Below are 27,976 nucleotides of genomic sequence, written 5' to 3' on the forward strand. Positions count from 1 at the left end.
GCCATGCCTATAAGGTTTAAAACGAGTAATGCATAGACATCATGCCTATAGGGGTTTCTTAAATCAATCTGATTCGTTGTCATTCGCAGTCAATGTTAGATAACATGCTCCTAGGAATTAAAGTCAGTAATAGTAGATACTACCACCTACAGAACCTGTAACCAGTTCAGTTTTTTGTTCATTCTACTTCTCTTAATAACCTAATTCCCTTGCTTAACAAGGTGTAACAAGCATGCTTATAGGATTTCGAATAATTTATTTTAAGCTTCTATTATCTCATTACTTTTTAAATTCAGTAGATATCATGCCTATAGGACCCCGTCTAAACACTTAGGCAAACCTTAGAATAATAACTGTAAAACTGAATATGTTAATCACTACAACCAGCAGGCAAGCCTGATTCGGACTTCCTTTTTGAGTTATGCAATAAACTAAAACTGCCTCAACAATCTCATCTCCCTCGCTTTAATGCTTTTAAATCAAACCTAAGCAGTATGTGTAAGACATGCTACTTTATGTGTTTGTTCGAGGAGGTATACTTGAGCCTATATGCTTATGTGTTTCCCCTTTCATATGCAATATGTATTTTTGTATGTCGTCATACAATTTTTACCTTTGAAACTCCAAATAAGCCTAGCATCCCTCCATTTTAGGATTAGTAGTCCTAAGTGCCTCCGGGATTGATAGGAATGGGACGGGTAATAGCATGCAATAAGTAATCGAGACCAATCCACGCTTTAATACCTTAACGGGGTGGGAGGGGTAGATATGGATATGATGACCACGCGATAATGTCACGTGTAGCCCCTCATTGAGGAGTGATTATCGGACATTGTGTGGGGTGATCCATATTTTTTAATAAACCTAGGACCCCTTTTTCTTTATTCTTTATTCTTTTAGCAATTTAACTCCTTATTCTAAAAAACCAGCTTTTCTAATTGTTCTTTCAAAACTTTTTTACTTTCAAATCATTATGTGTTGAAATCCCTTATTATTTGAGCCTTATTTGCTTATACGTTAATTTCACCTCAATTCACAATAATTGTCTGGCCGAGAACCATACTAGTGGATTCTAAGGGGTGCCTAACACTTTCCCCTTAGAATAATTTCAAGCCCTTACCCTATCTCTGGTTATTCAAATCGAACTCTTTTGGTGTCCTAATGCACCGTAATCATTAGGTGGGGACTCTTCAAAATTGCAAACCCCTTCCCAAAAGGAAAAGAGTTGTCCTATGCCAAAAATGTCATGAACCCGATTTCCTCTTCGGAAACAAAAAAGGGGCCCGATAACTGGGTCAGCCCAGTTCAATGTCTGCCAAAGAAGGTCGGTATGAAGGTAGTGAAGAATGAGAAGAACAAGTAGATCTCAACACGAACAGTCACAGGTTGGCGAATCTGTATGATTACAGAAAGTTGAATATGGCTACCCGGAAAGACCATTTCCCACTGCCTTTCATTGATCAAATGCTACATAGATTGGTAGGGAGGTCCCTCTTCTGCTTTCTGGATGAGTACTCGGGGTATAATCATATCTCTATTGCTCCGGAGGATAGAGAGAAAACATTATTCACCTACCCTTATGGTATCTATGCCTTTCGGAGAATGCCGTTTGGCCTATGCAATGCACCTGCCACATTCCAAAGGTGCATGATGGCCATCTTCACAGATATGGTAGAGGAAATAATGGAGGTTTTCATGGATGACTTCTGAATGGTGGGGAACTCATTCGATGATTGTCTTATAAACTTGAGAAGTATTGAAGAGGTGTATCGAGACTAATCTGGTACTTAATTGAGAAAAGTGCCAATTCCTGGTATGGGAAGGTATAGTCTTGGGGCACCTAGTGTCTATTAAAGGCATTAAGATAGATCGTGCAAAGGTTGATGTGAAGGAAAAGTTTCCACCACCCATTTTCGTCAAAGCAATAAAAAGTTTCCTCGGGCACGCCGAATTCTATAAGAAATTTATAAAATATTTTTCCAAAATTGCTAACCCCTTGTGTAAATTGCTTGAGAAAGATCACCCTTTTGTGTTTTCTGATGAGTTCAGGGTAGCTTTTGAGGAATTGAAGAAGAGGCTAATAACAATACCTATCATAGTTGCACCTGACTGGGATAAACCATTTGAGCTGATGTGTGATACGAGTGACTATGTTGTGGGAGCAGTTCTTGGGAAACAAAAAAAACAAAGTCATGCATCCAATATACTACGCAAGTAGAACTCTGAGTAGTGCCCAACTAAAATACACAGTGACCGAGAAGGAGATGCTAGCACATGTGTTCGCATTTGACAAATTCAGGTCATACCTAATAGACTCGAAGGTAATTGTTTATACTGACCATGCTGCTCTCAGGTACTTAATCGACAAGAAAGAGTCAAAGCCGCGCCTGATTTGATGGGTGCTACTACTGCAAGAATTCGACTTGGAAATCTGTAACCGAAAGGGAATGGAGAACCACACGGTTGATAACTTGTCTATGCTGGAGGGAGCCGAGAAGAAGGTTAAGTTGGAAGAGATTGTGGAGACTTCCCTGGATGAACAACTATTAGCCACGAGTCTTGAGGTAGCGCCACGGTACATAGACATCGCAAACTACCTGGTGAGCGGTATTATTCCTTCTAACCTATCCTCTGTCCAAAAGAAAAAGTTCTTTCATGATTGTCGCATGTATTATTGGGATGAGTCTTATCTACTCAGGATTTGTGTTGATAACATGATCTGGAGATGTATCCCCGAGATAGACCAATCTTCTATTTTGCATTACCATATGGTGGCTATTTCGGGAGAGTAAGGATAGTGACGAAAGTGTTGAAGTCGGGTTTCTACTGGCCGACATTGTTCAAAGATGCACACTTATGGGTGAAGGGTTGTGATGAATGCCAATGAACCGAGAATAGTTCCCGCTGACATGAGATGCCTATGAACCCAATTCAGGAGATAGAATGTTTGATGTATGGGGGATCGATTTCATAGGGCCTTTCGTCAACTCATATAGCAACAAGTACATACTCGTAGCTGTGGACTACGTATCGGAATGGGTAAAGGTTGCGGCGCTCCCTACAAATGTTGCAAATGGGGTAATTGGTTTTTTGAGAAAGAATATATTCACCCGATTTGGCACTCCAAGGGCAATAATCAGTGACATAGGCACTCAATTCTGTAATCGAGCCTTCACAAAGTTTTTAGAAAAATATGATGTACACCACAAGGTTGCCACCCCATATCATCCACAAATGCATGGGCAAGTGAAAGTTACAAACAGAGAGATAAAGAGCGTTTTGACAAACTGTGAATGCTACAAGAACGGATTGGGCGAGAAAGCTAGATAATGCACTCTAGGCCTATCGCACCGCTTTCAAAACTCTGATTGGCATGTCGCCGTACAAATTGGTATTTGGGAAGGTGTGTCACTTACTAGTGGAGTTAGAGCATAGAGATTTGTGGGCGCTTAGGCAGTTGAATCTCGATATAGAAGCTGCTGGTACAAGTAGAGTCACGGAGTTGCATGAGCTTGATGAGTTTTGATACCACGCTTTTGAGAGCACAAGATTATACAAGGAGAGAATGAAGATGATACATGACAAAAATATTCTCGAGTGGAGTTTTAAACCCGAAGATAGGGTATTGCTATACAATTCAAGATTGAGGTTATTTAGGGAAAATTAAAGTCAAGATAGTCAGGACCATTTTGTGTGGTAGAGATCCACCCCACTGGTGCCGTAGAGATTATTGCGGAAAATGACTCTCACACATTCAGAGTCAATGGGCACATGTTAAAATATTATTTGGGCATGGATGACGCGAAAGTAGTGTCAGTGACTCATTTGCTCGAGCCACCGATGTTGAGCATGCCTTAAATGCGCTTACCTGCATCGTGCCGCGATGTTATATCAGGCGCCTCATGGGAGGCAACCCATTTGGACTGTTGTATTCGTCAAGCCACGAGGTTAACTAAGGCGCTCGTTGGAAGGCAACCCAATTCGTAGTGGACTTTTAGTATAATTAGAGTTTTTCTTTTCGTTTTTAGGTACTAACAAGTTTGCAGGTGATTTTGGGCAAGTCGAGCAAAGTTTTCAGCGTCACATGAAGGAAACCAGGCGATAAGCTTGGCGTCGCCTGGGGTAAAGCCAGGTACACTAGGCGTTGAGCTGGCGTCGCCTGGGGTAAAGCTGGCGCTGGAGCTGGCATCGCCTGGGGTAATGTGTTAGCTGTATGTAGTTCAAGTTTACTTCATTGCAGGCACACACTTCCATTATTTCTTCAGAGTAAGTTGAGAGAAAAGTAAGAAAAAATGAGTTTAAAATTCTTAACTGGATATTGAAGTCTGGAATGTGCAGAAGAACCAGACTAGAGAACATGTTCCTCGATATAGTATCAAATCCATTGTGTCTAGTCTAGTTCATTGTATTAGGCTTATTGAGTTGTAATCTTATTTGCTCATATAAGAAGCATTTTGAGAGATTTTTCTCTGTGAGAGAATTCAAGTCTTAGGCTAGAGTTAGCTTGAGCATTTTGCTATAATCAGAGTGGTTGTAAGCAGTCACGTGGCTAGGATTTAGTCTCTTTGTTTATAAGAGATTTGTAACCGGAAACTGCTCGTTGTTTTAGCGAAGTTTTTGTGAAAAATCCCAGAGATGGGTCGTGGTTTTTACTCACTTGAACAAGGAGGTTTTCCACGTAAAAATCTTATATGTATTTAATTCTGCACTTTTCTATTTTAATTGTTTAACGAGAAGCATATATAAGAACCAAATTCTTATACGGTGTGTGAAAGAGTGCACCAAGCTAACACTTCCAAATAGGGACATAGCATCTGCGACGTTATTCGCCTCCGTGTATACGTGTTCCAAGGATGGGCAATTCATTGCGTCCAACAGAAACATGCAATCATTCAACGTATGTAAAATGGTGCAGTTTTTGAGTTTGAAGAATTCACGTGCATGAAATTTAGACCCATTCAATAGTTCACTTTTCGAGTGATCTTCTAACACACTATCTATGATATTTTTATTATTTCCTTTCATTTTTTTTATTTGTACTTTAATAGAATAAATTTTATCCAAAATAATTATCCTAATATCAATTACTTTTTTAATTTATCCTTGATCCAATACACGATCTCTGATTTAATTAAAAAAATCCCCAAATATTGAGAAGAGATAAAGGATAATCGGTGCCATTAAATAATTTTCGTGATGAATGTGTCAAATCTTAAACTACAAAAAGAATCAAGGAAAGTAGTGCATAAATTGTTCACACAAAAGGTAAAGGTAATCTAACTATAACAACGAGTAAGTTTTCATAATAAGCGTGATAACTTTAAAAATAGAGTAATGCTTTGCTATATTTGGTTAGATTTTACAGACAAATTAAAACTTTAACTATCAATATATATAAAAATTAAATCCGTTCTCTATTTATAGTCAGTTCGAGGATACTAGCTCTCATACACAGAAGATTAACAAGATGAGAGTTTCAGGCTTTCACTCAATACGTCTTCTTCTTGTTGTTATTCTTGTTTCATGGGGAAGCTCAAGCTTAGCCCAAGATCAAGATCATCTCAGCTTCATTCAATGCCTTAAACTCTATTCAGATACTCTTTTCCCAATCTCCACAAACCTCTACAATCCAGAAGACGCTTTATATTCATCCGTCCTTAGTGCTTCCATTAGAAACCTTCGTTTCAATGAGTCTTATACCCCAAAACCCCGCCTCATTATCACAGCTACTCATGAATCTCATGTCCAGGCTGCCATTTTATGTGGCAAGAGCCATGGCCTTGAGATGAGAATCCGAAGTGGTGGCCATGATTATGAGGGTTCTTCTTATGTTTCGTTTGTCCCGTTCTTCGTTCTTGATCTTTTGAACTTTAGGTCCATCATTGTGAACATCAAAGAAGAGACTGCTTGGGTTCAATCTGGTGCTACTGTTGGGGAGCTTTACTATGCGATCGCAAATAAAAGCAAAGTTCACGGTTTCCCTGCTGGAATGTGCCCTACTAATGGTGTAGGTGGACATTTTAGTGGTGGAGGCTTTGGTAACATGATGAGAAAATACGGTCTTTCTGTTGATAATATTATTGATGCAAAATTAGTTGATGCACAAGGTCGTATTCTTGAGAGAGAGTCAATGGGGGAAGACTTGTTTTGGGCCATTACAGGGGGTGGTGCAGCAAGTTTTGGTGTGGTCTTAGCATATAAAATAAAGTTAGTCCCTGTGCCACAAAATGTGACAGTCTTTCAAGTAGAAAAAACTGGTGAAGATAACATTACTGAATCTGTTCACCGTTGGCTAGAAATAGCAGATGGTTTTGATAGAGATGTATTCTTCAATATGATTCTTGATGTAGCAAATCATGGAGTAGAGAATAAAAACAGGACGATCCGAGCCACATTTATGGGATTTTTCTTAGGAGATTCAGAAAGACTCATCACTCTCATGAATGACAATTTTCCAGAACTGGGATTGGAAAATCAAGATTGTCACCAAGTAAGTTGGATTGAATCAGTGGTCTATTGGGGCAATTTACCCATTAATAATGGCACATCAACTGAAGTTCTACTCAACAGAACACCTCCAGAACTGTATCATAGCAAGATAAAATCGGACTATCTCCAGAGGTCTATACCAAAAGAAGGACTAAATTTGATATTCAAGAAAATGGTTGAACTAGAGGCTCCTTACATGTCTTTCTACCCTTATGGAGGAAAAATGAGTGAGATTTCACCTGATGCAAAACCATTTCCTCATAGAGCAGGAAACATAGCAAATATTATGTATGGAACAGATTGGACAGAGCATGGATTTGAAGCTGAATACTATTACAGTGGTTTAACAAGAAAGCTGTATGACTTCATGACTCCTTTTGTGTCCAAGTTCCCTAGGGAAGCATATTTGAACTTCAAAGACTTTGATTTAGGAATCAATCACCATGGACAGAACAGCTATTTACAGGGGAAAGGATATGGAGACAAGTATTTCAAGGAGAATTATGATAAGTTGGTGGAGATTAAGAGTAGAGTGGATCTTGAGAATTACTTCAAGAATGAACAAAGCATCCCACTCCGTCCACTTTCGGCAGAAGGCAAACTGCAAAAGGGTATTAGCGTTATTTAAGCTAACTATTTGAAGTATTTGGCTGCTAAGTTGTATTTTCAACTTGTTCACTCAAGTGGTAGTGTAATATTAAAATAAAGGGAAGTTCATTATGCAACAAGTCTAGTTAATTAACCGTTGATTAATGCATGGTTATTTTGTTCATCGATGTGACATTAACAGGAGTAACCTAGAAATTTCCTAAGTACAGTTCACACTGGTTTTAGTTTTCACTTTCTATACGGAATTAATATGACTGGTCAATCTGAAGGGTTTTTTTCACCTTCTCCATAATCACAAGTTTTCCTCGTGCGTCATGGAATGAAAAGTTTGAACTGATGTTTTATACTTCTTTTTTTTATTTATTAAATTCATCCGCCCAGGCTTTCATCTCTCACGGTGATGGGGGATTATCATGGACCCTACATTGTATATTATTGAAGAAAGAAAGGAGTACATTAAGGGGACATAAATCTTACCTCTAACGAAAAATACAAGGAAAAATTAGGGGAAAAATGAGCGAGCATAACCTCCCTAACAAAACGACCCTTAGACTGTTTGGCCAAGTTTTTTTTGGCCCCAAAAGTACTCTTTGTTTTTTGTCAAAAGCACTTTTGGCCAAAATTTGAGGTGTTTGGCCAAGTTTTTAGATGGAAAAAAGTGCTTTTGAGGAGAAGCATAAACAGTTTTTGAGAAGTAGAAAAAGTAGAATCTCTTCAAAAATACTTTTTTGGGAAGCACTTTTAAGAATAATACACTTAGAAGCAGTTTTCAAAAGTTTGGCCAAACACTAATTACTGCTCAAAAGTGTTTTTCAAATCAATTAGCCAAACATAAACTGCTTCTCACTAAAAGCACTTTTTCAAAAAATACTTTTGAGAAAAGCACTTCTTAAAATAAACTAATTTTAGAAGCTTGACCAAACAGGTTATATGAATGTTAACAACCTCCTATTATACCGGATGGTCATTGACCTTTAGACTTGGGAACTTAGGAACATATTATTCCCGCTGTTTCAATTTAGATGAGGTAGTTTGACTCGAGACGGAGTTTAAGAAAAAAAAAAGACTTTTGAAACTTGTGGTCTTAAAATCTTAAGGGATAAAAGTTTAGTGGGGCCTGACATTTGTGTAAGTGTAAAAACATCTCATTAAGGGTGAAATGGGTAAAATGAAGAGTTTAAAATTGAATTATTTCAATATATAGAAATACATCATTTATTTTGGAGCAAACTAAAAAGGAAAGTACCTCATCTAATTTAAATGGAGCGAGTACAAAAGAGACTTAAATAATAATGTTCCTCCTTTCCTATACTATGTAGTTCAGCTCATGGTGGTTCAAACAATCAAGTGGATTGCTTTTAGTCCTCCTGAAATTGGGAAGTATAAGTTGGCTCATCCTTTAAGTGGACTTGTTAATTGGGGCGGGCTGACCCGTTTTCAACCCGCTTCGGTCCGGGTTAGCCTGGTTCAGCCTGTTACTGTACCATATTGGGGTGGGCTGGGACAGGTTGGGAGGGGCGGGTTTTAGACGAACATATTTTGGATACCGGTGCACCGGAACCCGCTAAGCCTATTAAGCCGTTAACGGGCTGTAGCCCGGTTTAGTCCGGTAACTGTTACTAATTTTTTTTTAATTTTGTGGATCGTTGCCAGCGGTCAAATTCAGAAATGACCGTTGGGAAACGACCATATTTTGCACAAATGGCCATTTCATCATCCCCCATTAACAAAATAGCCCTCTCACCCCTAATAATTGAAAAACTACAATTTTAACCTTTTAAAAACTACAAATAGCCCCCCTTCTTCTTTATTTTTTCTCACAATTCACTCTCTTACTACTCTAATTCTCTCTTGATATTATTGATTATTGTGCTTAAATTCTTAATTACTTATTATTTCAAGTTTTATCAAATATTTAGTTTATCCATTACAAAATTATTATTATCAAATATCAAGTATTCAAGTGAAGTGTGGTATCAAGTACTATCAACTATCAAATATCGGTCTATCAATTGAAGTTTGATTTTTGATATCAAAATTAGTGCGGCCTTCGGAATTCCGATACACTCGTTCCATCTCTTTCTCTTCTTTGGTGTATACTTATTTTATTATTTAGAATTATTAATTTAATTTCTTATTTTAATTTACATAATGAATTTACTTAGAGCAGCCAAAAAAGCGTGCACTAGTAGAAGTGGTAGCAAGAAAACTTTCAAAAGATAAAAAGGTGGTGTTGGTTCTTCTAGTAGCTTTACACATATTTATGAAAGTTCACCTGAAAATTTAAATGTAGATTATGAGAGAATGCAAGAAAATTATGGTATAGATTATGATTTAGATGATATTTTAGATGATATTCAATCACCCGATAATCTTAAAACACCACCAGCTACACCTGGTAATGCTAGTCAAACTCAAAATATTAGGGGTGGAACAAGTAAGCCTCCCCTCCCTATTAAGAAGAACCGAAGATTTAGAAGTAAGTGTTGGATTTTTGTTTGACAGTCTAAAAGATCAAAAAATTATGTAAAATGTAAAATTTGTAATGAACTTTATAAACATGGGCCAAGTAAGGGAGGGGGAACGGGTCAACTTCGTAGACATATGGTAGAGCTCCACCCTCTTAATTGGGGAGTAGATGAGGAAGATGAGCAACAAAAACATAAACCGAGTACTGAGGGGGTTAATGGGTAAATACAATATTATGAATGATCGGGAAGAATTAGCTAAAATGATTGTTTTAGGTTGTTTACCTTTTAGTTTTGCTTCTTCACCGTATCTTGTTACTTATATTCAAAGAATTTATAACCTTTTGTTTAAAGTTATTCCTAGAAGTACTTGTAGAGCTGATATCTTTAGGCTTTTTGGACAATATCAGACATATATACGTTATTTGTTTTCCAATCTTTCTTGTAGAGTTTCTCTTACTTCTGATATTGGTCATGCTGTAAATGAAAATGATTATTTGTCTGTTACATGCCATTAGATAAATGATAATTTTTGTATGCAAAAAACGTATTATTGCTTTTAAATATAGTGAAAATCAAAGTCATACTGGTGCAGTTATAAGTAATACTATCCATGAAGTTGCTATATTTTATAATCGTGCAGAAAAAAATTTGTGTATGTCATTTGATAATGCTTGCTATTACAATATTAAAACTGCATCTACACCCACCACTTCCTGAAATATTTCATGTTAGATGTGCATGTCATATTTATAACTTGATTGTGAAGAATGACCTTGAATTATTTAGAGATGAAATCACTTTAGTTAGAAGAGCTGTTGGTGCAATTCAAGAAAATAAGAGAAGTGCTAGATTAAATGCATTTAAGGAAAAATGTGTACACTATGGACTTAAACCAAGACTCATGCCTGAAGAAATAGTTTCTAGGTTGAATTACACTTATTTATTCTTAAGATGTTATTATAAATATAGAATGCCTATAACTGAAGTTGCTAATTCTCATTGTAAATATCCTAGCCGTTTGTTAACATTTAGAACTTGGGATGTCATTGAAGATGTTGTACAATTTTTACAAAACTTTTATGTGGCTATATTTGAGTCTTCTAAAGCTTATTATCCTACTATTGTTAATGCTTTAGTTCATATTGCTAAAATTTCTCTTTTATTACATAATTTGAAGAAGAAAGAATGATATACTTCTGTTGTTGAATCTATGCTAGATAAGTTTAAAAAATATTTCTACCCAATTCCCCATATTTAGCTAATTGGTGTTATTTTAAACCCTTCTATCAAAATGATAAAGTTATATTGGGAAAATTGAGTTTACATATTGAAGTGATTGGAAGATGATGTGTCATGACACGAAGGCTGGTTCGTACCTATTCATACCCAAAAATCAAGGAGAATGAATCTGACAGCACAAGAGAATACATATACAATATTTAATAAGCATTAGATACTAAAAAAGTTAGAGAATCTATATTAAATTACAATGATTATGTAACATAGTATTTAATGCCTTTAATTGTCTATAATGGCCTTATTATGAAAAAGGCAAAACGTATATCTTTGAGATAACTATAAAAGGAGAGAATGAATCATTTGTAAGGACACGAGAAATCATCTTAATATACTGGATTACTTTATTTTCTTCTGTCTATCTTGTTGTTAGAAAAATTAATTTCCCTTATTCATTTCTGATTATCAGTAACCCGAGTTCTTCTAAATTAAAGCTTTGACCGAAGTTCAACTTTTTGGTTAAACAAATTGGTTCCGTTACCAGGAATCTGATAATCTATTCTTTCTTAGCCTAACCTTTTTTGTTGCATCAACCATGTCAAACATTAATGATAACTCCCAAGTTAACCAAGGAAACCATCAACTCCAGGGGAATCCACAGGATGATCACACCCCGATCCCTTCTCCCCAAAGCTCCCCTCGGCGGTCTCGAGAAGGTACTCCTGATGGATCTCATGCAAATGGAAACGCTCAATTTGAAAATGATGAAGATATCAATGAAGCTTTGCAAAAGATAATCGCTCAATAGGTCAATGAAGCTCTTGAGGCCTTTGTCATCCAATTACCTGTTGCACCACCAACACCTACTCCAAATAACAACACTTTGGAGAATCCTCGTTCTGGGCTTGCTAATTCAGGTAGTGGTGGAATCCCCAACAAGTCACGAGAAGGAGAACCAGGTAACTTAGTCAATTCCGATTTACAAAATTTAGTACTAACATTGCAGAAACAACTCAAGGAGCAAAGTAACCGCATAGAGCAAATACCTGGAGTACCACCATAATCAAAGGGATAGATATAGATAAATATTCACAACAACCTTGGAAGCCAAGTGCTGCTCCCCTCCCAATTCCAAAGAAATTCAAAATGCTCGATATTCCAAAATACGATGGAAGAACTGATCCACGAGACCACGTGACTGCATTCATAACAGGTGTAAAAGGCAACGACTTGACCAAACAAGAAATTGAATTAGTATTGGTCAAAAAATTCGGTGAAACACTCACGAAGGGAGCATTAACAAGGTATTCTATTTTACCCAAAAATTTCATAAATTCTTTTGCTAAGCTTGTAGATTCATTTATTAAAGCACACTCTGGAGCTCAAAAAGTCGAAAAAAGAATGGAAGATATTTTCAAGATTAAGCAAGGGGACTCAGAGTTGCTTAGAGAGTTCGTGGATAGGTTCCAGCGTGAAAGGATGACGTTAGCGCGTGTACCTGACAATTGGGCAGCTATAGCCTTCACTAGTAATTTGAATGAAAAAAGTTCAGAAGCCACGAGGCGACTCAAGGAAAGTCTTCGTGAATTCCCCGCCACAATGTGAAATGACGTTTACAACAGGTATAGCACAAATCTAAGGATAGAGAAGGATATTATTTCACGATCTCAAAAAGAAGAAAAAGTATGTTCAAGACGGGTGGAAACCGAAAAAAGGTCCAGTAAAAACATATATGAACCATATATGGGCCCAATGGGAAAAGATTCACGGTCAAAACAAGACAATCCCAGGTACGATCATAGGTCGAGGAATAGAGAGTCGGGCTCGTCATCAAGATTTGGGAATGACCAAAACACACGAGAAATCATCTTAATATACTGGATTACTTTATTTTCTTCTGTCTATCTTGTTGTTAGCAAAATTAATTTCCCTTATTCATTTTTGATTATCAGTAACCCGAGTTTTTCTAAATTAAAGCTTTGACTGAAGTTCAACTTTTTAGATAAACAAATTGGTACTTGATTTCTAAGGGATTCCCCATCATTGTAGAAAGATAGTTCCGCAGGAACTATTTCTTCTACTGTAGGTTCATGAACAGGTTTAGCGGGTTCTTTACCCCTGGAGGAAGATCTTTGTGAGAAAGAACCTCTGGTTCTAAAAGAAGGACTGGAACTAGATGAAGGAAGATAAGAACCACATATAGAAGAAGACCCTAAATTATGAAGTTTACCTCCTCTTCTACTCCTGCTAGGGGAAAGAGGAAAGTTATCAACTATGGGGACTCTTCTAGGGTTAGGGTTTGATGAAGACATGATAGTACGAGGAAGAAGCAAACAAAAATTTAAGAATTGAATATTCAGAGAATTTTATGTGATAAGGATAAAGACGAAAAATATATTTATACTAAGAAGCAACCGTCAAAGGAAAATGTGCAATGATGGAAAGGTCATAATGAGAACTGTCGCTTCGTGATTAGTGAAGCCGCAAAAAAGCCTTAAAAAGCGCTGCAAAGTTGCAGAGCCAATAAAAGGGGGCCACGTGTGATAAGTATTAAATGGAAGTGACAATTGAAGCGTCGATTCTATCATAGCATTAATGGCGACAAATATTCCCGCTTTAATTAAATCCACTTCCCAAATATTCAATTGATGAATAAATGGCAAGTGGAGGGACTATCTGTATTGGGAAAATTGAGTATACATATTGAAGTGATTGGAGGATGACGTGTCATGACACGAAGGCTGGTCAAAGAGTGATGATTGGAAAAGAGGCACGAGTTGCAATAGATACGAGTAGAGGTACAAGTAGAGGCACGATCAGTTATTCAAAAGACTCAACGCTCGTACCTATTTATACCCAAAAATCAAGGAGAATGAATCTGACAGCACAAGAGAGTACAAATACAGTATTTAATAAGCATTAAATACTAAAAACGTTAGAGAATCTGTATTAAATTACAATGATTACGTAACGTAGTATTTAATGCCTTTAATAGTCTATAATGGCCTTATTATGACAAAGGCAATACATATATCTTTGAGATAGCTATAAAAAGGAGAGAATGGATCATTTGTAAGGACACGAGAAATCATCTTAATATACTGGATTACTTTATTTTCTTCTATTTATCTTCTTGTTAGCAAAATCAATTTCCCTTAATTCATTATTAATTCTCAGTAACCCGAGTTCTTTTAAATTAAAGCTTTGACCGAAGTTCAACTTTTTGGTTAAACAAATTGGTTCCGTTACTGTTTGAACTTCTGTTTAAGGACTTACTGAATAACTTGCATTTTTATTCTTCAAAAATGCTTCTGTTAACTTCATGAATACTTGAATTAATCATGAATTTTATAAAAGAGGGCCCTTTTATATTCGACACTTAATGAAGAAGACGTCTCGATTTTATAATGGTGTTAATGTACGATAAAAGAAATAGGAATACACATGTTTTTTTGGAATAACTTCGACAAGTTTTTATTTGAACTTTGTCAAGTTTTAAATAACACTTTACATGTATTTAAATTACTTCTATAACTTTCTCGTAACTGTTTCCCTTACAACAGATTTCAAACAAGAGTAATGAATACAAGGTTTTTACTTATAACGCGTTTTAGTACATTGCCTTTACCCTAACTATGATAAGGTTTTTCTTTGGCCTTAGCTCGTGACTTTGCTCTGCACTTGAATCACTCAATGAGTAAACTTCTCTGGCTTGAACTTTGATTATTTTCCAATCTTCTTTGCCTTCTTTATACATATGTATATGTATATTATATAGTCCCCCAAGTGTTTGAGCTTTGAAGTATGAAATCTCGAGCACTTGATTGTTCCTCTAATTTGGTCCTTTCCCTGAAAAGGAAAAACACATGGGACTCGGAGGTGCGATTATAGATGAAGACTGCTTAACCCGTGTGAATATCTATTCGAATAGTTGTAACCCTAGACCGGAAATTTTAATTTATTCTACGTGCCTTGCAGATCGTAATTCATCATTTAGTACGGGTTAGCTTTTTGCCTATGATCTAAAATCGTTAGTACAATTTTAACAATTCAAAAATAAAATTTTAAAATATGGATACCTGACCGTGGGTATTCCTTAGAAATAGTATCTCTTCAGGTGAACGACATTCCAGTGTGAAGGTAGTATCTTGCCATCCATCGTTTCCAGCTCGTATGCTCATTTTCCTGCGATACCATGAATCCTGTAGGGTCCTTCCTTGGTTGGACTCAATTTTCCCGTATTAGCTGCCTTCGTAGATTGAAAAACATTTTTGAGCACGAAGTCCCCAATCTTGAAGTATCTTAGACGCGCTTTTCGATTGTAGTATCGTTCCATGACCTGCTTTTGTGCTTCCATTCTTATTAATGCAGCTTCCCTTTTTCCTTCAAGTAGATCAAGGTTTATGCACATTTCTTCGTCATTGTATTCTTCTGACGCTTGTGTAAACCTCGTGCTTGGATCTCCTATTTCAACTGGAATTAAGGCTTCAACATTATAAACCAATGAGAATGGTGTTTCTCCCGTACTTATTTTTACTATTGTGCGGTATGCCCATAAAACACCAGGTAGCAATTCTTGGCAATTACCTTTGGATTCCTCCAAACGCTTCTTTAAATTGTTGATAATGACTTTGTTTGTTGACTCAGTTTGTCAGGATGATTAGGTATGGATGTAATCCTTTTGATCTGCCAACTTTGAAAAAACTCTGTGATTTGTACGCCTATAAATTGAGGGCCATTATCACACATGATTTCCTTTGGCACACCGAATCGACATATGATATTTTGCCAAATGAAATCTCTAACTTCTTTTTCTCGCACCTGTTTGAATGCTCCTACTTCCACCCATTTAGTAAAATAGTCAGTGAGTACAAGCAAGAATTTTACCTGTCCTTTTGCTTGTGGTAGTGGTCCCACAATATCCATCCCCATATTTCATAAATGGCCATGGTGTAATAACCAGATGTAACAACTCCGTAGGTCTATGCATGTTATTACCCTATTTTTGGCATCTATCACATTTAGCCACGAAATTGTCCGCTTCTTCTTCCAATTTAGGCCAATAATAACCTGCCCTAATCATGGTTCTTACCAATGATCTTCCTTAGTCATGATTCCCATAGTGCCCCTCGTGTATTTCTCTCATTACATATTCCGTCTGTGAAGGCCCGAGGTACCTTGCTAAGGGACCACCGAACATTTTTCGATAAAGATTGCCTTGCTTTAAACAATATCAAGCAACCTTTTTTCGAAGCGCGTGAGATTTTTTCTTGTCTTCGGGGACGGTTCCATAATGCAAAAAAGCAACAATAAGTACGGGAGAAACACCATTCTCATTGGTTTTTGGAGCTGAAGCCTTAACTCCAGTTGAAATAGGAGAGCCAAGCACACAGGATGATGATAGAAACTTGAAGGCAAGATTTGGCAGTTATAATTTTAATGTAAACACTTCCGAGCTTGTAGCTGTTTTAAAAAGCATGGGTGATAAAGTGCGGTGGCCAAAAGAAATGAGATCGAATCCAAACAGGCGCAATCCTGAACACTGGTGCGAATTTCCTAATGATCACGGGCATAAAACGGCAGACTACAAGTTGCTACAAGGTGAAGTTTATCATCTATTAAAGCAAGGGTATCTAACCGAATTATTCAGTGAGAGAGGTACGCAAGCATACATGAAGAATAGGCAGGAGCCACCTAAACCACCTTCTCCCAAAAGGACCATTAATGTTTTAAGCGGAGGTGAAGACATCAATGGTGTGACATACACAACAGCCAATAAAATTTCCAAAGTCGCAATTACCCACGGGAAGCGGGTGCGACATGCCTTAGAAGAAAAAAGTATTACGTTTGATGATGCAGATGCGGATGGCGTATTATCACCACATAACAATGCATTGGTAATATCTCTACTTGTACATGATACTAATGTGAAACAAGTTTTGATTGATCCAGGAAGTTCCGTGAACATTATTCTGCTAAGAGTACTCTGCGAGATGCAAGCTGAAGATAATTTAGTACCAAAGGCGCATACTTTGTCTAGATTTGACAATTCCATCGTCGTGACAAAAGGGTAGGTAATACTTACTACATTCGCAGGAGTTGTCAAAGATACAAAGTTTCAGGTGGTAGATATGGAGATGACTTACAATATGATTCTCGGAAGACCATGGATCCACGAGATGGATGTCGTTCCGTCAACCTTACACCAAATAATTAAATTTCCATCACCATAGGGAGTATGTCCAATCTATGAGGATCAACAGACATCCAGGAGCATCAACTCTGTAATAGATTCAAGTACGAGAAACGAAGAAAAATAGCAGTTACAGAATCCAGTTGAGGGTACCACAACACAAACCTCAACTGAACAAGGGCGAACAGATGCGGACTCAAGGCCTGATGCCATTCAAGAACCAGAGGAAAACGAAAATATCAAAACAACAATTGAAGAACTGGAGGCTGTAATGTTATTCACACAATGGCCTGAAAGGAAAATTTACGTAGGGGCCAATCTAAGCCAGGACATGAAAGGTAAGTTGATTGAATTTTTGAAAACTAACGTGGATTGTTTTGCTTGGTCCCATTCTAATATGACAGGAATACCACCAGAGGTAATGACTCACAAATTAAATGAAGACCCATCATATCCGCCTGTCAAACAAAAAAAGAGAAAGCAAGGAACTTTCAAAAATCAGGTGATTCAAGATGAGGTCCAAATATTACTAAAAATAGGGTCTATCCACGAGGTAAAGTATCCTAACTGGTTAGCTAATACTGTTGTGGTACCAAAAAAGAATGGTAAATGGCATGTTTGTGTAGATTACACAGACCTTAACAAAGCTTGTCCTAAAGATTATTTTCCATTACCACATACAAATCAACTAATTGATGCTACTGCAGGGCATGAGTTGTTAAGTTTTTTAGTTGCGTATTCAGGATACAACCAGATCAAAATGGATCTTACAGATGAAGAAAACACTTCATTTATAACAGAAAGGGGGATTTACTGTTATAAAGTAATGCTTTATGGTCTCAAAAATGCTGGTGCAACATATCAAAGACTAGTGACCAAAATGTTTCAACATCATTTGGAAACAACTATGGAGGTCTATATAGACGATATGATAGTTAAAACTCAACATTCAGGGGACCACTACCACAAGAAAAAGGATAGGTAAAATTCTTGCTTGTACTCACTGACTATTTTCCTAAATAGGTGGAAGCAGGAGCATTCAAACAGGTGCGAGAAAAAGAAGTTAGAGATTTCATTTTGCGAAATATCATATGTCGATTCGGTGTGCCAAAGGAAATCGTGTGTGATAATGGCCCTCAATTTATAGGCGCATAAATCATAGAGTTTTTTCAAAGTTGGCAGATTAAAAGGATTACATCCACACCTTATCATCCGGTGGGTAATGGACAAGCTGAGTCAACAAACAAAGTCATTATCAACAATTTAAAGAAGCGTTTGGAGGAATCCAAAGGTAATTGGACAGAATTGCTACCTGGTATTTTATGGGCATACCGCACATCAGCAAAAACAAGTACGGGAGAAACAATATTCTCATTGGTTTATGGAGCTGAAGCCTTAATTGCAGTTGAAATAGGAGAGCCAAGCACGAGGTTTACACAAGCGTCAGAAGAATACAATGACGGAGATATGCGCATAAACTTTGATCTACTTGAAGGAAAAAGGGAAGCTGCATTAATAAGAATGGCAGCACAAAAGCAGGTCATGGAATGATACTACAATCAAAAAACGCATCTAAGATACTTCAAGATTGGGGACTTCGCACTCAATTTTTTTTTTCAATCTACGAAGGTGGCTAATGCGGGAAAATTGAGTCCAACCTGGGAAGGAACCTACAGGATTCATGGTATCGTAGGAAAATGAGCATACGAGCTAGAAACGATGGATGGCAAGATAATACCTTCACATTGGAATGCCGTTCACCTGAAGAGATACTATTTCTAAGGAACACCCACTGTCAGGTATCCATATTTTAAAATTTTATTTTTGAATTGTTAAAATTTTACTAACGATTTTAGATGATAGACAAAAATCTAACCCGTACTAAATGATGAATCACGACCTGCAAGGCACGTGGAATAAATTAAAATTCTCAATCTAGGGTTACAACTATTCTGATAGATATTCAAACGGGTTAAGCAGTCTTCATCTATAATTACACCTCCGAGTCCCATTTGTTTTCCCGTTCAGGGAAAGGACCAAATAAGAGGAACAATCAAGTGCTCGAGATTTCATACTTCAAAGTTCAAAAACTTAGGGGACTATATAATATACATAGACATGTGCAGAGCAATGTCACGAGCTAAGGCCAAAGAAAAACCTTATCATAGTTAGGGTAAAGGCAATGTACTGAAACGGGTTATAAGTAAAAACCTTGTATTCATTACTCTTGTTTGAAATCTGTTGTAAGGAAAATAGTTACGAGAAAGTTATAGAAGTAATTTAACTACATGTAAAGTGTTATTTAAAACTTTACAAAGTTAAAATAAAAACTTGTCGAAGTTATTCCAAAAAACATTTGTATTCCTATTTCTTTTATCGTACATTAACAGCATTATGAAGTTGAGACATCTTCTTCATTAAGTTTCGAATATAAAAGGGCCCTCTTTTATAAAATTCATGATTAATTCAAGTATTCATAAAGTTAACAGAAGCATTTTTGAAGAATAAAATTGCAAGTTATTTAGTAAGTCCTTAAAAATAAAGGCAAGAATAAACAAAATAGAAGTTCAAACAGCAAGGGAAACTTCTTAATATTAAAAAATTTAGACTAAGTATGAACTTAGTCATAAACCAAAAGTTGTTTATACAAAGTGCCCCATAGAAGTTATGGGTACTTGACATTTTCGACAAACCCTTAAAAAGACCAAGGGTCACAATCACATACCACTAAAAGAAAAAAAACACAAAGGAATTCAAACAACATAAACTTTTCACTGAAAAGATGAAGGAACTGAAGGACGGACATCAACAGCAGCAGACTCAACTTGTCTTGAAGGAGTGGAGATACCCGTATCATCTTCAACATTTTCAGAAACTTCAGCCACGGGAGAAGAAAAATCTTGGTTCTGCTGAGTCTTATCAATCGTCTCTTTGGTCTTGGCTAACTCAGATTCCAAGTTAAAATTCTCCTGGCTAACTTCAACGAGGGTATCATGGTTAAAATTTAAAAACGCCCAACTCACTTCAATGGCAGTTTTATCTTCAAGGATCTCGTAATCTCTTTCCCAGTCATTCTTAACTTTACATTTTCAGCCAAAGAAGATTCATAAGAAGATTGAAGAGAAGCGTGAGAATTTTCTAAAGAACAAACCTTATCAGAAGATACCCGGAGGTCTTCTTGAGTTTGAGTCAAATTTTGCACGAGTTCACCAGCATATGCTTCTTTTTCACCCAAGAGAGCCCTCAACTCTCTAATTTATTCACTTGCCTTGGACAATTGCTCGGAAAAAGAGGTTTCCAGACGAGCCTTTTCCTTACCTGCCTGATTTGAAAAAGCTTTTTCAACTGCTAACTCTGAAGTCAAAGCCCGTACCTGCTGCTCTAAGGTACTTTTACTTTCTTCTAAAGTTTCCACGTCGATCTGAAGACTTTCACACTGTTCCTTCCAATTATCCGCCTCCACTTGGTAGTCACACACTAATTGCTCTGAGAGGGTAACCCTTTTCATCATCTCCGTACCAATTATATTGACCTAATAAAAGGAGGAAAAAATGAGAATCCTGAAGATAGGAAAATGACAAAGTAAAGCTTGAAAAAGGAATACATTTAAAGAAGCGTGCACTATATCATTCATCAAGGTCACAGAACTATGACTATCAAACTTAGCTCTCTCAACTGGACCAATCAAAGGCTTTAGCCACACGTCAGCTTGACCTGATTTCCTTAAAAGGTTACCTTCAGCGAGGACTTCAATGGTAACTCGCCTCATAACACCACTCCTACTTAAAGAACCAACTTCTGTGTAAGGAACAATTAAAGGAGGAGTAGTCAAGGGAGGAACTGTAGAAGCAGTCATAATAGCCTGGGGAGGAACGGTAATAGCCACGATCGACAAAGGAAGAATCACATGAACGGGAGTAGAAAAAGAAGCAAGAGGTGCTTCATCAGAAATCGGACCTAAATTTTCACCACCAAACCCGTGGTTAAAAAGTTGCTCGACTGAATCATGAGCAGCAACGAGAACATCATCATCAGGGATTGTCATCGAGGCTTCAATAGACTCGGTAAGAGGAGCAAAACGAGGGGGGGAGGCTTCATCATCAGAAATGATTCGCCTACGAGCGCGTGGCCTTTTTACCAAGGAACCTCCATCTTCCTCTTCTTCAGAGTCTTGGTCACTAGCAGCTTTCCTTTTTGATGAAGAACCCAAGATTATCTCTTGGGCTCTTTCCAAAGAAATACGGGAAGCCACGACCGCCTCGGCACTAATCCCTCGAATAGGAAATCCTGATAAAAAGAAGGATTAAAATAAGTTCCGGGAAAAACAATAAAGAGTTAAATAAAAAATAAAAAAAACTCTTACCATGAGTTTTCACTTTCCAACCAAATCATTGGAAAATATTCTTCCAAGATCTATCCTCCATTGAGGCTGTATTCAATAACTTTCCTACCCAACCACGGAAATTTGGAATTTCCTCAACAATTCCCATGGTTGCTGAAAAAGAAAAGGAAAATGAGAGTAATGATCATCAAAATTGAAGAAAAAGGTACGAGAAAGTTATTAAAAAAGAAAACTCACATGCAAAATTCCACTTCTCGGGGAAGGGAACATTTTCATCACCCACTAAACTAATAGTGGGGGCAGCAACAAACCTGGCGTACCAGCCACGGTATCTGTCATCTTCTGGACTAACCAAAACTCTTTTGCTCCTTGCTACTAAAGTAAAAATACCTTGGCGGAAAACTTTGGGAGATTAAAGGTGAATTAAATGAGCAAAAGTGAAAGGCACACCGACCATGTTAGTCAAGTGCCTCAACCAGGCAACAACCCTCCACACTAAAGGGCCAATTTGACTTAAGTAAACATCGAAAAAACGACAGAATTCGAGAATAATAGGATCAATAGCAGGTTTGAATCCTAATGTGAAAGGTTATGTATAAACAAAAGAAAATCCAATTAAATAAGAGATGATTCTTTGATTCGCATTGGTAATTATGATAGGGAAGTCATGACTCCAATGACAGTCTTTACGAACAGACCCTCTGTGATCTCAGTTGGATAGATATCAGCTCAATCTAAAGAGGATACTTGATTTCTAAGGGATTTCCTATCATTGTAGAAAGATAGTTCCGCAGGAACTATTTCTTCTACTGTAGGTTCACGAACAGGTTCAGCGAGTTCTTTACCCCTGGAAGAAGATCTTTGTGAGGAAGAGCCTCTGGTTCTAAAAGAAGGACTGGAACTATATGAAGGAAGAGAAGAACCACGTATAGAATAAGACCCTAAATTACGAAGTCTACCTCCTATTCTACTTCTACTAGGGGCAAGAGGAAAGTTATCAACTATGGGGACTCTTCTAGGGTTAGGGTTTGATGAAGACATGATAGTACGAAGAAGAAGCAAACAAAAATTCAAGAATTGAATATTCAGAGAACTTTATGTGATAAGGATAAAGACGAAAATTATATTTATACTAAGAAGCAATCATCAAAGAAAAAAGTGCAATGATGGAAAGGTCATAATGAGAAATGTCGCTTCATGATTAGTGAAGCCGTAAAAAAGCCTTAAAAAGCGCTGCAAAGTTGCAGAGCCAATAAAAGGGTGTCACGTGTGATAAGCATTAAATAGAAGTGACAATTGAAGCGTCGATTCTATCGTAGCATTAATGGAAGCAAATATTCCCGCTTTAATAAAATCCACTTCCCAAATATTCAATTGATGAATAAATGGCAAGTGGTGGGACTATCTATATTGGAAAAATTGAGTTTACATATTGAAGTGATTGGAAGATGACGTGTCATGACACGAAGGCTGGTTCGTACCTATTTATACCCAAAAATCAAGGAGAATGAATCTGACAGCACAAGAGAGTACATATACTGTATTTAATAAGCATTAAATACTAAAAACGTTAGAGAATCTGTATTAAATTACAATGATTATGTAACATAACATTTAATGCCTTTAATTTTCTATAATGGACTTATTATGACAAAGGCAAAACGTATATCTTTGAGATAACTATAAAAAGGAGAGAATGGATCATTTGTAAGGACACAAGAGAAATCATCTTAATATACTGGATTACTTTATTTTCTTCTGTCTATCTTGTTGTTAGCAAAATTAATTTCCCTTATTCTTTCTAATTATCAGTAACCCGAGTTCTTCTAAATTGAAGCTTTGACCGAAGTTCAACTTTTTGGTTAAACAAAAGTGTCGCTAATTAATTAGTGCCTTATATACTTATATGGATATTGGACCAACTGAAACTCCTGATATTGACACTTGTATTTTTTATCTACGCAAACATTTACAAACTTTATATAATTATTATGCTAAAATTGTTGATGCTTCTTCGATTGTAGATGAAAATATTCCTTCAAGTAGTACTTTAACATCTGGAACAACTGTGGATGATGATGATGGTGTTCAAGATTATTTGATTTGGTCTACACTAGGAGAGTATCAACAAACCAGTAGCAGGAATATTGATGAACTCCAATTCTACTTGCAAAGTCACCAGAGCCCCTCACAAAGGATTTTCTACTGCTGGGTTGGTGGAAAAGCAACTCAAATCAATTTCATGTTCTTTCTTCCATGGCTCGAGACGTGCTAAATATGCCGATTTCAACAGTCACATCAGAGAGCGCATTTTGCCAAGCAAGGCAGCAGCTAGGAGATACACGCCATTCATTGGGCAGCAACGCTTTGAAAATTCTAGTGTGCTTCAGAGATTGGATAAGATCAGAATGGCGAAATCAAAGGCGTACCGAGGTAGACAAAGAGGAGGACCAAGAAATTGGAGATGTAATGGTTTATGGTTCCGATTCAATCAATGTCGGAAATCAAAAACCTCATGTTGACATGGAAGAACTTACAAAAATGATGCAAAACATGTGATGTACTATTTCTTATTTTTTATAATTGTTGTAAACTTTTAATTTGCAAGTTCAAAAATAAAAAAATCAACAAAGAACTTGCAAATTAATTTGAAGTATTAAAAATATAATATGAAAGCCTTCGGAGTTTGATCCTTACATATTGCCTATTGGTCTTCTTAAATAACTTTTTGTAGCCACTTACTTTCTAATTTCAATTTTAAAATTTTAAAACACAAATTTCAAAATTTAAAACTTTAAAGTTTAACCTTCAAAGTTTAATTCTAAGCCTTAAAAGTTTGCAAACACTTAGGTATCAATAACATTGAATAAGAAAAATAAAATTTAATATATATATATATATATATATATAAGCTCGGCCCGGCCCGCCCAAACCCGTTAAGCCTAAACCCGGACGGACCCAAAATAACCCGAAAATATCCAAGCCGCCACCAACCCGTTATCCCATCCCTCTAGCTAACCTGGTCCGTTAATGGACGGGCTGGTTTTTTTTTGTTCAGTCCATCCCAACCCGCCCGTTAAACAGCTTTATCCTTAAGGGACATCTTACCTCTCTTGGTAAGTCATTCTCCTGGAAGAAAATCTTTTGATCTGGAATAGTTGTGGCACACTTAGCAAGAGCATTAGCTACTTCGTTTCCTTCTCTGCAATAGTAATATACTTGAATATTTGTTTGATGAATCTTTCTCTGGATATTTTCAATGATTCTTTGTAATTTCCATGGAGGCTTATAAGTTCGCTGAAACGTTTGATCTATGATCATGAAGTGTAGTTCCAAGTCTAGACAACTGAATTCTTGCTCACAACACCATTTAATCCCGATAAGTACAGCTTGAGCTTCACTAATATTGTTAGTAAGGAATTGTGTTGGATAGGCATAGGCCGTAATCATATCCTCATTTTTATTTCTAACAATTCCACCTCCTCCAGTCGAGGCACATGAAAAATTCCCACCAGTAGTGAGATTCCATATTGATTGGTCATTAATGAGTGCATTACCAATGTCCACCTCTTTAATCTGTTCTATGATGTTCGAAACTTTATTCTCAATGCTTTCCAGATCCCAAGAGTTACCTCGTATAAACTTGTTGATCTTCTCATTTCTTGATTTAGAGGGTAGTTTTATTTGCTTGTACAAGAACCCTTAATTAGTCCATTCATCCCACCAAAATAAAGTATTTCCATTATTAATCCTTCAATTGATATGTGCTTCTATTTTTTCGCTTATAACCAAGAGTTGGAATCTTTGGAATTAGAAACTTTGGAGATTGGCTTGCTTCTGGGGCAGTATTTAGCTTTTAGGAATTCAGCCCATAAAGAGCATTCTTTTATAAACCTTCACCGTCTTTTAGTGTTGAAAGAGTGGCAGATGTCTTGTAACCTTTGGAATCCCAAATCTCCTTCCTCTTTAGGAAAACACAGAAAAAGTTTGAGAAATGATTTTCAATCTCTTTAAGAGTAGTTTTTGGGGGTATGAGTGCAACAAAAATATATAGAGTGTGAGATTGCAGGATGTGATTGATAATAATAGCTTTACCTCCTGCAGAGAGCAATCTACCTTGTCATCCACTGGTCTTGCTAATGATCTTCCTGGAGAGATCAGAGAAGTGACTAATTTTTCTTCTTGTTAAGTATATAGGACAACCCAAGTATGTGAAGGGGAAGGTAGAGTGCTTATAGCCTATGCATTTCTGAATCATCCTTCTAGTAAGTCAGCCTTGGTAGATGTTTTATACTTCAATACCATACAAGAAGGAATCGATTTGTGTAATATCCAATTTTCACGTGCATTAGATTATTGGAGGACCTGGTTCTTTGATATATTCCTTACACTATAATTTTGGAATAAAATAATGCAAAAAATAAAAAACACAAAAATATTATAAAAAATACCTAGCTAAAAAAATGCAAAACTACGACCTATTTCCCATAGGATTTTTCTAAGTACTTCACTAACTACTGAGCCAAAATAAAGTTTATCAGCTCTTGCAAACTTAATGATTAAACTCTAATCTTTGTGGCAACAAACCAGAGGTTGCTGCGACTACTTCAAGTTAACTCTAACTTAAAATTGTAACAACTCAAATACCTATTACAATTCATTCTAATAAAAGTTGAAAGAGGTTTACCCTATAAATGGATAACAATTAAATTTATATTGTGATTTTAAGGACACGTGATTTTACTCGTTACAAACTGAGGAAAAATGCAAATTGACATTGAAAATGACTGTAAAAGAGTTAATGCAAACCAAGCGAAACAAGTAGCCTTCTCCCTCGAATTCGATCACCCTTGAACCAAGTGGAGATTCAGCTGATACAAGAACAAAGTAACAAGATAATGAAAGCTTAGAGAAAGATAGTATATTACTTTATGTAGCGTGAATATGATGATGTTTACAAATGATCAAACCCCATTTATATAGTAGGGCAGTCCCACTCTTGATACAATTCAAAATACAATAAAAAAATCCCATGTTTGGCTAATTATTCTCCAACTTATTCGGTCACGATCTTGGTCGATCTCGATCTTGGTTGATCTCGGTTTTGGTTGGCCTCCATCTTAATCGGTCTCAGGGTCTCGAGCTCGATGATCTATCTTTACACCATGGTCCGATATAGCATGCGGTCGAACCTTGGCCTGTCACGTTGTCACGACCCGGATTTTCACCCTCGAGAGTCGTGATGGCGCCTACTAGTGAAAGCTAGGCAAGCCAACCTTTTGAATTATTTACCTTTTTCCCATTTTTAATCATTTAACAATTAAGATCCATCATTTATATAAACAGCGAAAATTTAAAAGCGGAAGACTGAAGCGTAATATATAACAAAGATGCCAATACCAATCCATATATAAACTACCCAAGACTGGTGTCACAATTTCACAGACAGTCTAGGAATACTACAAATAAAAGTCCGAAAGATGCATTACAATACAGTCTCTGAAATACATAAAAGAAACAAAATAAAAGGATAGAAGGAGACGCTAGGGCCTGCGGACGCCTGCAGGACTACCTCGGATCTCCGAATGGACTGAAGGCAGCAACCCCAAAGCTAAGGTCCAAAAACTGCTGCACCGGGATCTTCACACAGTGCAGAGTGTAGTGTCAATACAACCAACCCCATGTGCTGGTAAGTGCCTAGCCTAACCTCGGCGAAATAGTGACAAGGCTAGGACTAGACTACCAAATAAACATGTGCAGTTAAATCATATATAGCGGAAAATAAGGGTAGGAATGTACAGTTAAGGATGGGAGAGGGAACATGCTGCGGGGAAACATCAAATGATAACAGATGGACAACAGGTAAATGTAAGGAACAACATAACTCAATTATCAACAAGAATCAGAAGTCAAACAAGTGCACGACATCACCCTTCGTGCTTTTACTCTCGTCCTCACCATAAGAATCAGTATAGTCTGCACGGCATCACCCTTCGGGCTTTTACTCTCGTCCTCACAATAAAAATCAATGTAACCGGTAAAGAATTTTACATCGTGCGTCACAGCATCACCCTTCCTGCATTACACTCTTTCTCACAAAAATCATACACGGCATCACCCTACGTTCTTTAACACTCTCTCACCAATACAATGCACGACATCACCCTTCGTTCTTTAACACTCTTCCTTACCCAAACAACAATCAAAAGCAATAAGGGCAAGGAAATAAATAAAATCACAATAAAATTCCGGCGAAGGAAAAATAGTACAACAATCAAATTCCGGCAAGGGAACAATATCAAAAGTATCAACATCCCGACAAGAGAGATAGCATTAAAAGCAACAACATCCCAGTAAGGGAGACAATATAATAATCCTCTTTTTTTCCATATTTACTTCACAACTCACTTCATAACTTGAGCCAATGCTCAATAAGGTTCAATTGCCAATTATACTTCCACAATTCATTTTACAACTTGAGCCAACGCTCTTCAATATTCAAATACTAATATTACTTCCACAAGCTTTGCGCAACAATATAAATCATTACATAAGGTATGAAAAATACAAACAGAGTCACATTAATCATAGTATAAGACTCACGGGCATGCCTGACACCAACGTATAGATACTCGT

The 27,976-nt window shown here is 36.9% G+C and overlaps 2 protein-coding genes across 2 annotated transcripts; both read left to right on the forward strand.

Annotated features, from left to right (window-relative positions):
• Positions 1-5,436: 5,436 nt before the first annotated feature.
• Positions 5,437-7,261, forward strand: LOC104219903 (berberine bridge enzyme-like 8). Its single transcript, XM_009770672.2, has one exon. The coding sequence runs from the start codon at positions 5,468-5,470 to the stop codon at positions 7,115-7,117; it is 1,650 nt and encodes a 549-aa protein (XP_009768974.1). The 5' UTR covers positions 5,437-5,467; the 3' UTR covers positions 7,118-7,261.
• Positions 7,262-16,282: 9,021 nt separating this feature from the next.
• LOC138887578 (uncharacterized) lies at positions 16,283-16,879 on the forward strand. The gene has a single exon (XM_070169342.1). It carries the CDS (start codon positions 16,283-16,285, stop codon positions 16,877-16,879), a length of 597 nt encoding a protein of 198 aa, XP_070025443.1.
• Positions 16,880-27,976: the final 11,097 nt, after the last annotated feature.

Source organism: Nicotiana sylvestris, chromosome 3, assembly GCF_000393655.2.
Source record: "Nicotiana sylvestris chromosome 3, ASM39365v2, whole genome shotgun sequence".
Lineage (NCBI taxonomy): Eukaryota > Viridiplantae > Streptophyta > Magnoliopsida > Solanales > Solanaceae > Nicotiana > Nicotiana sylvestris.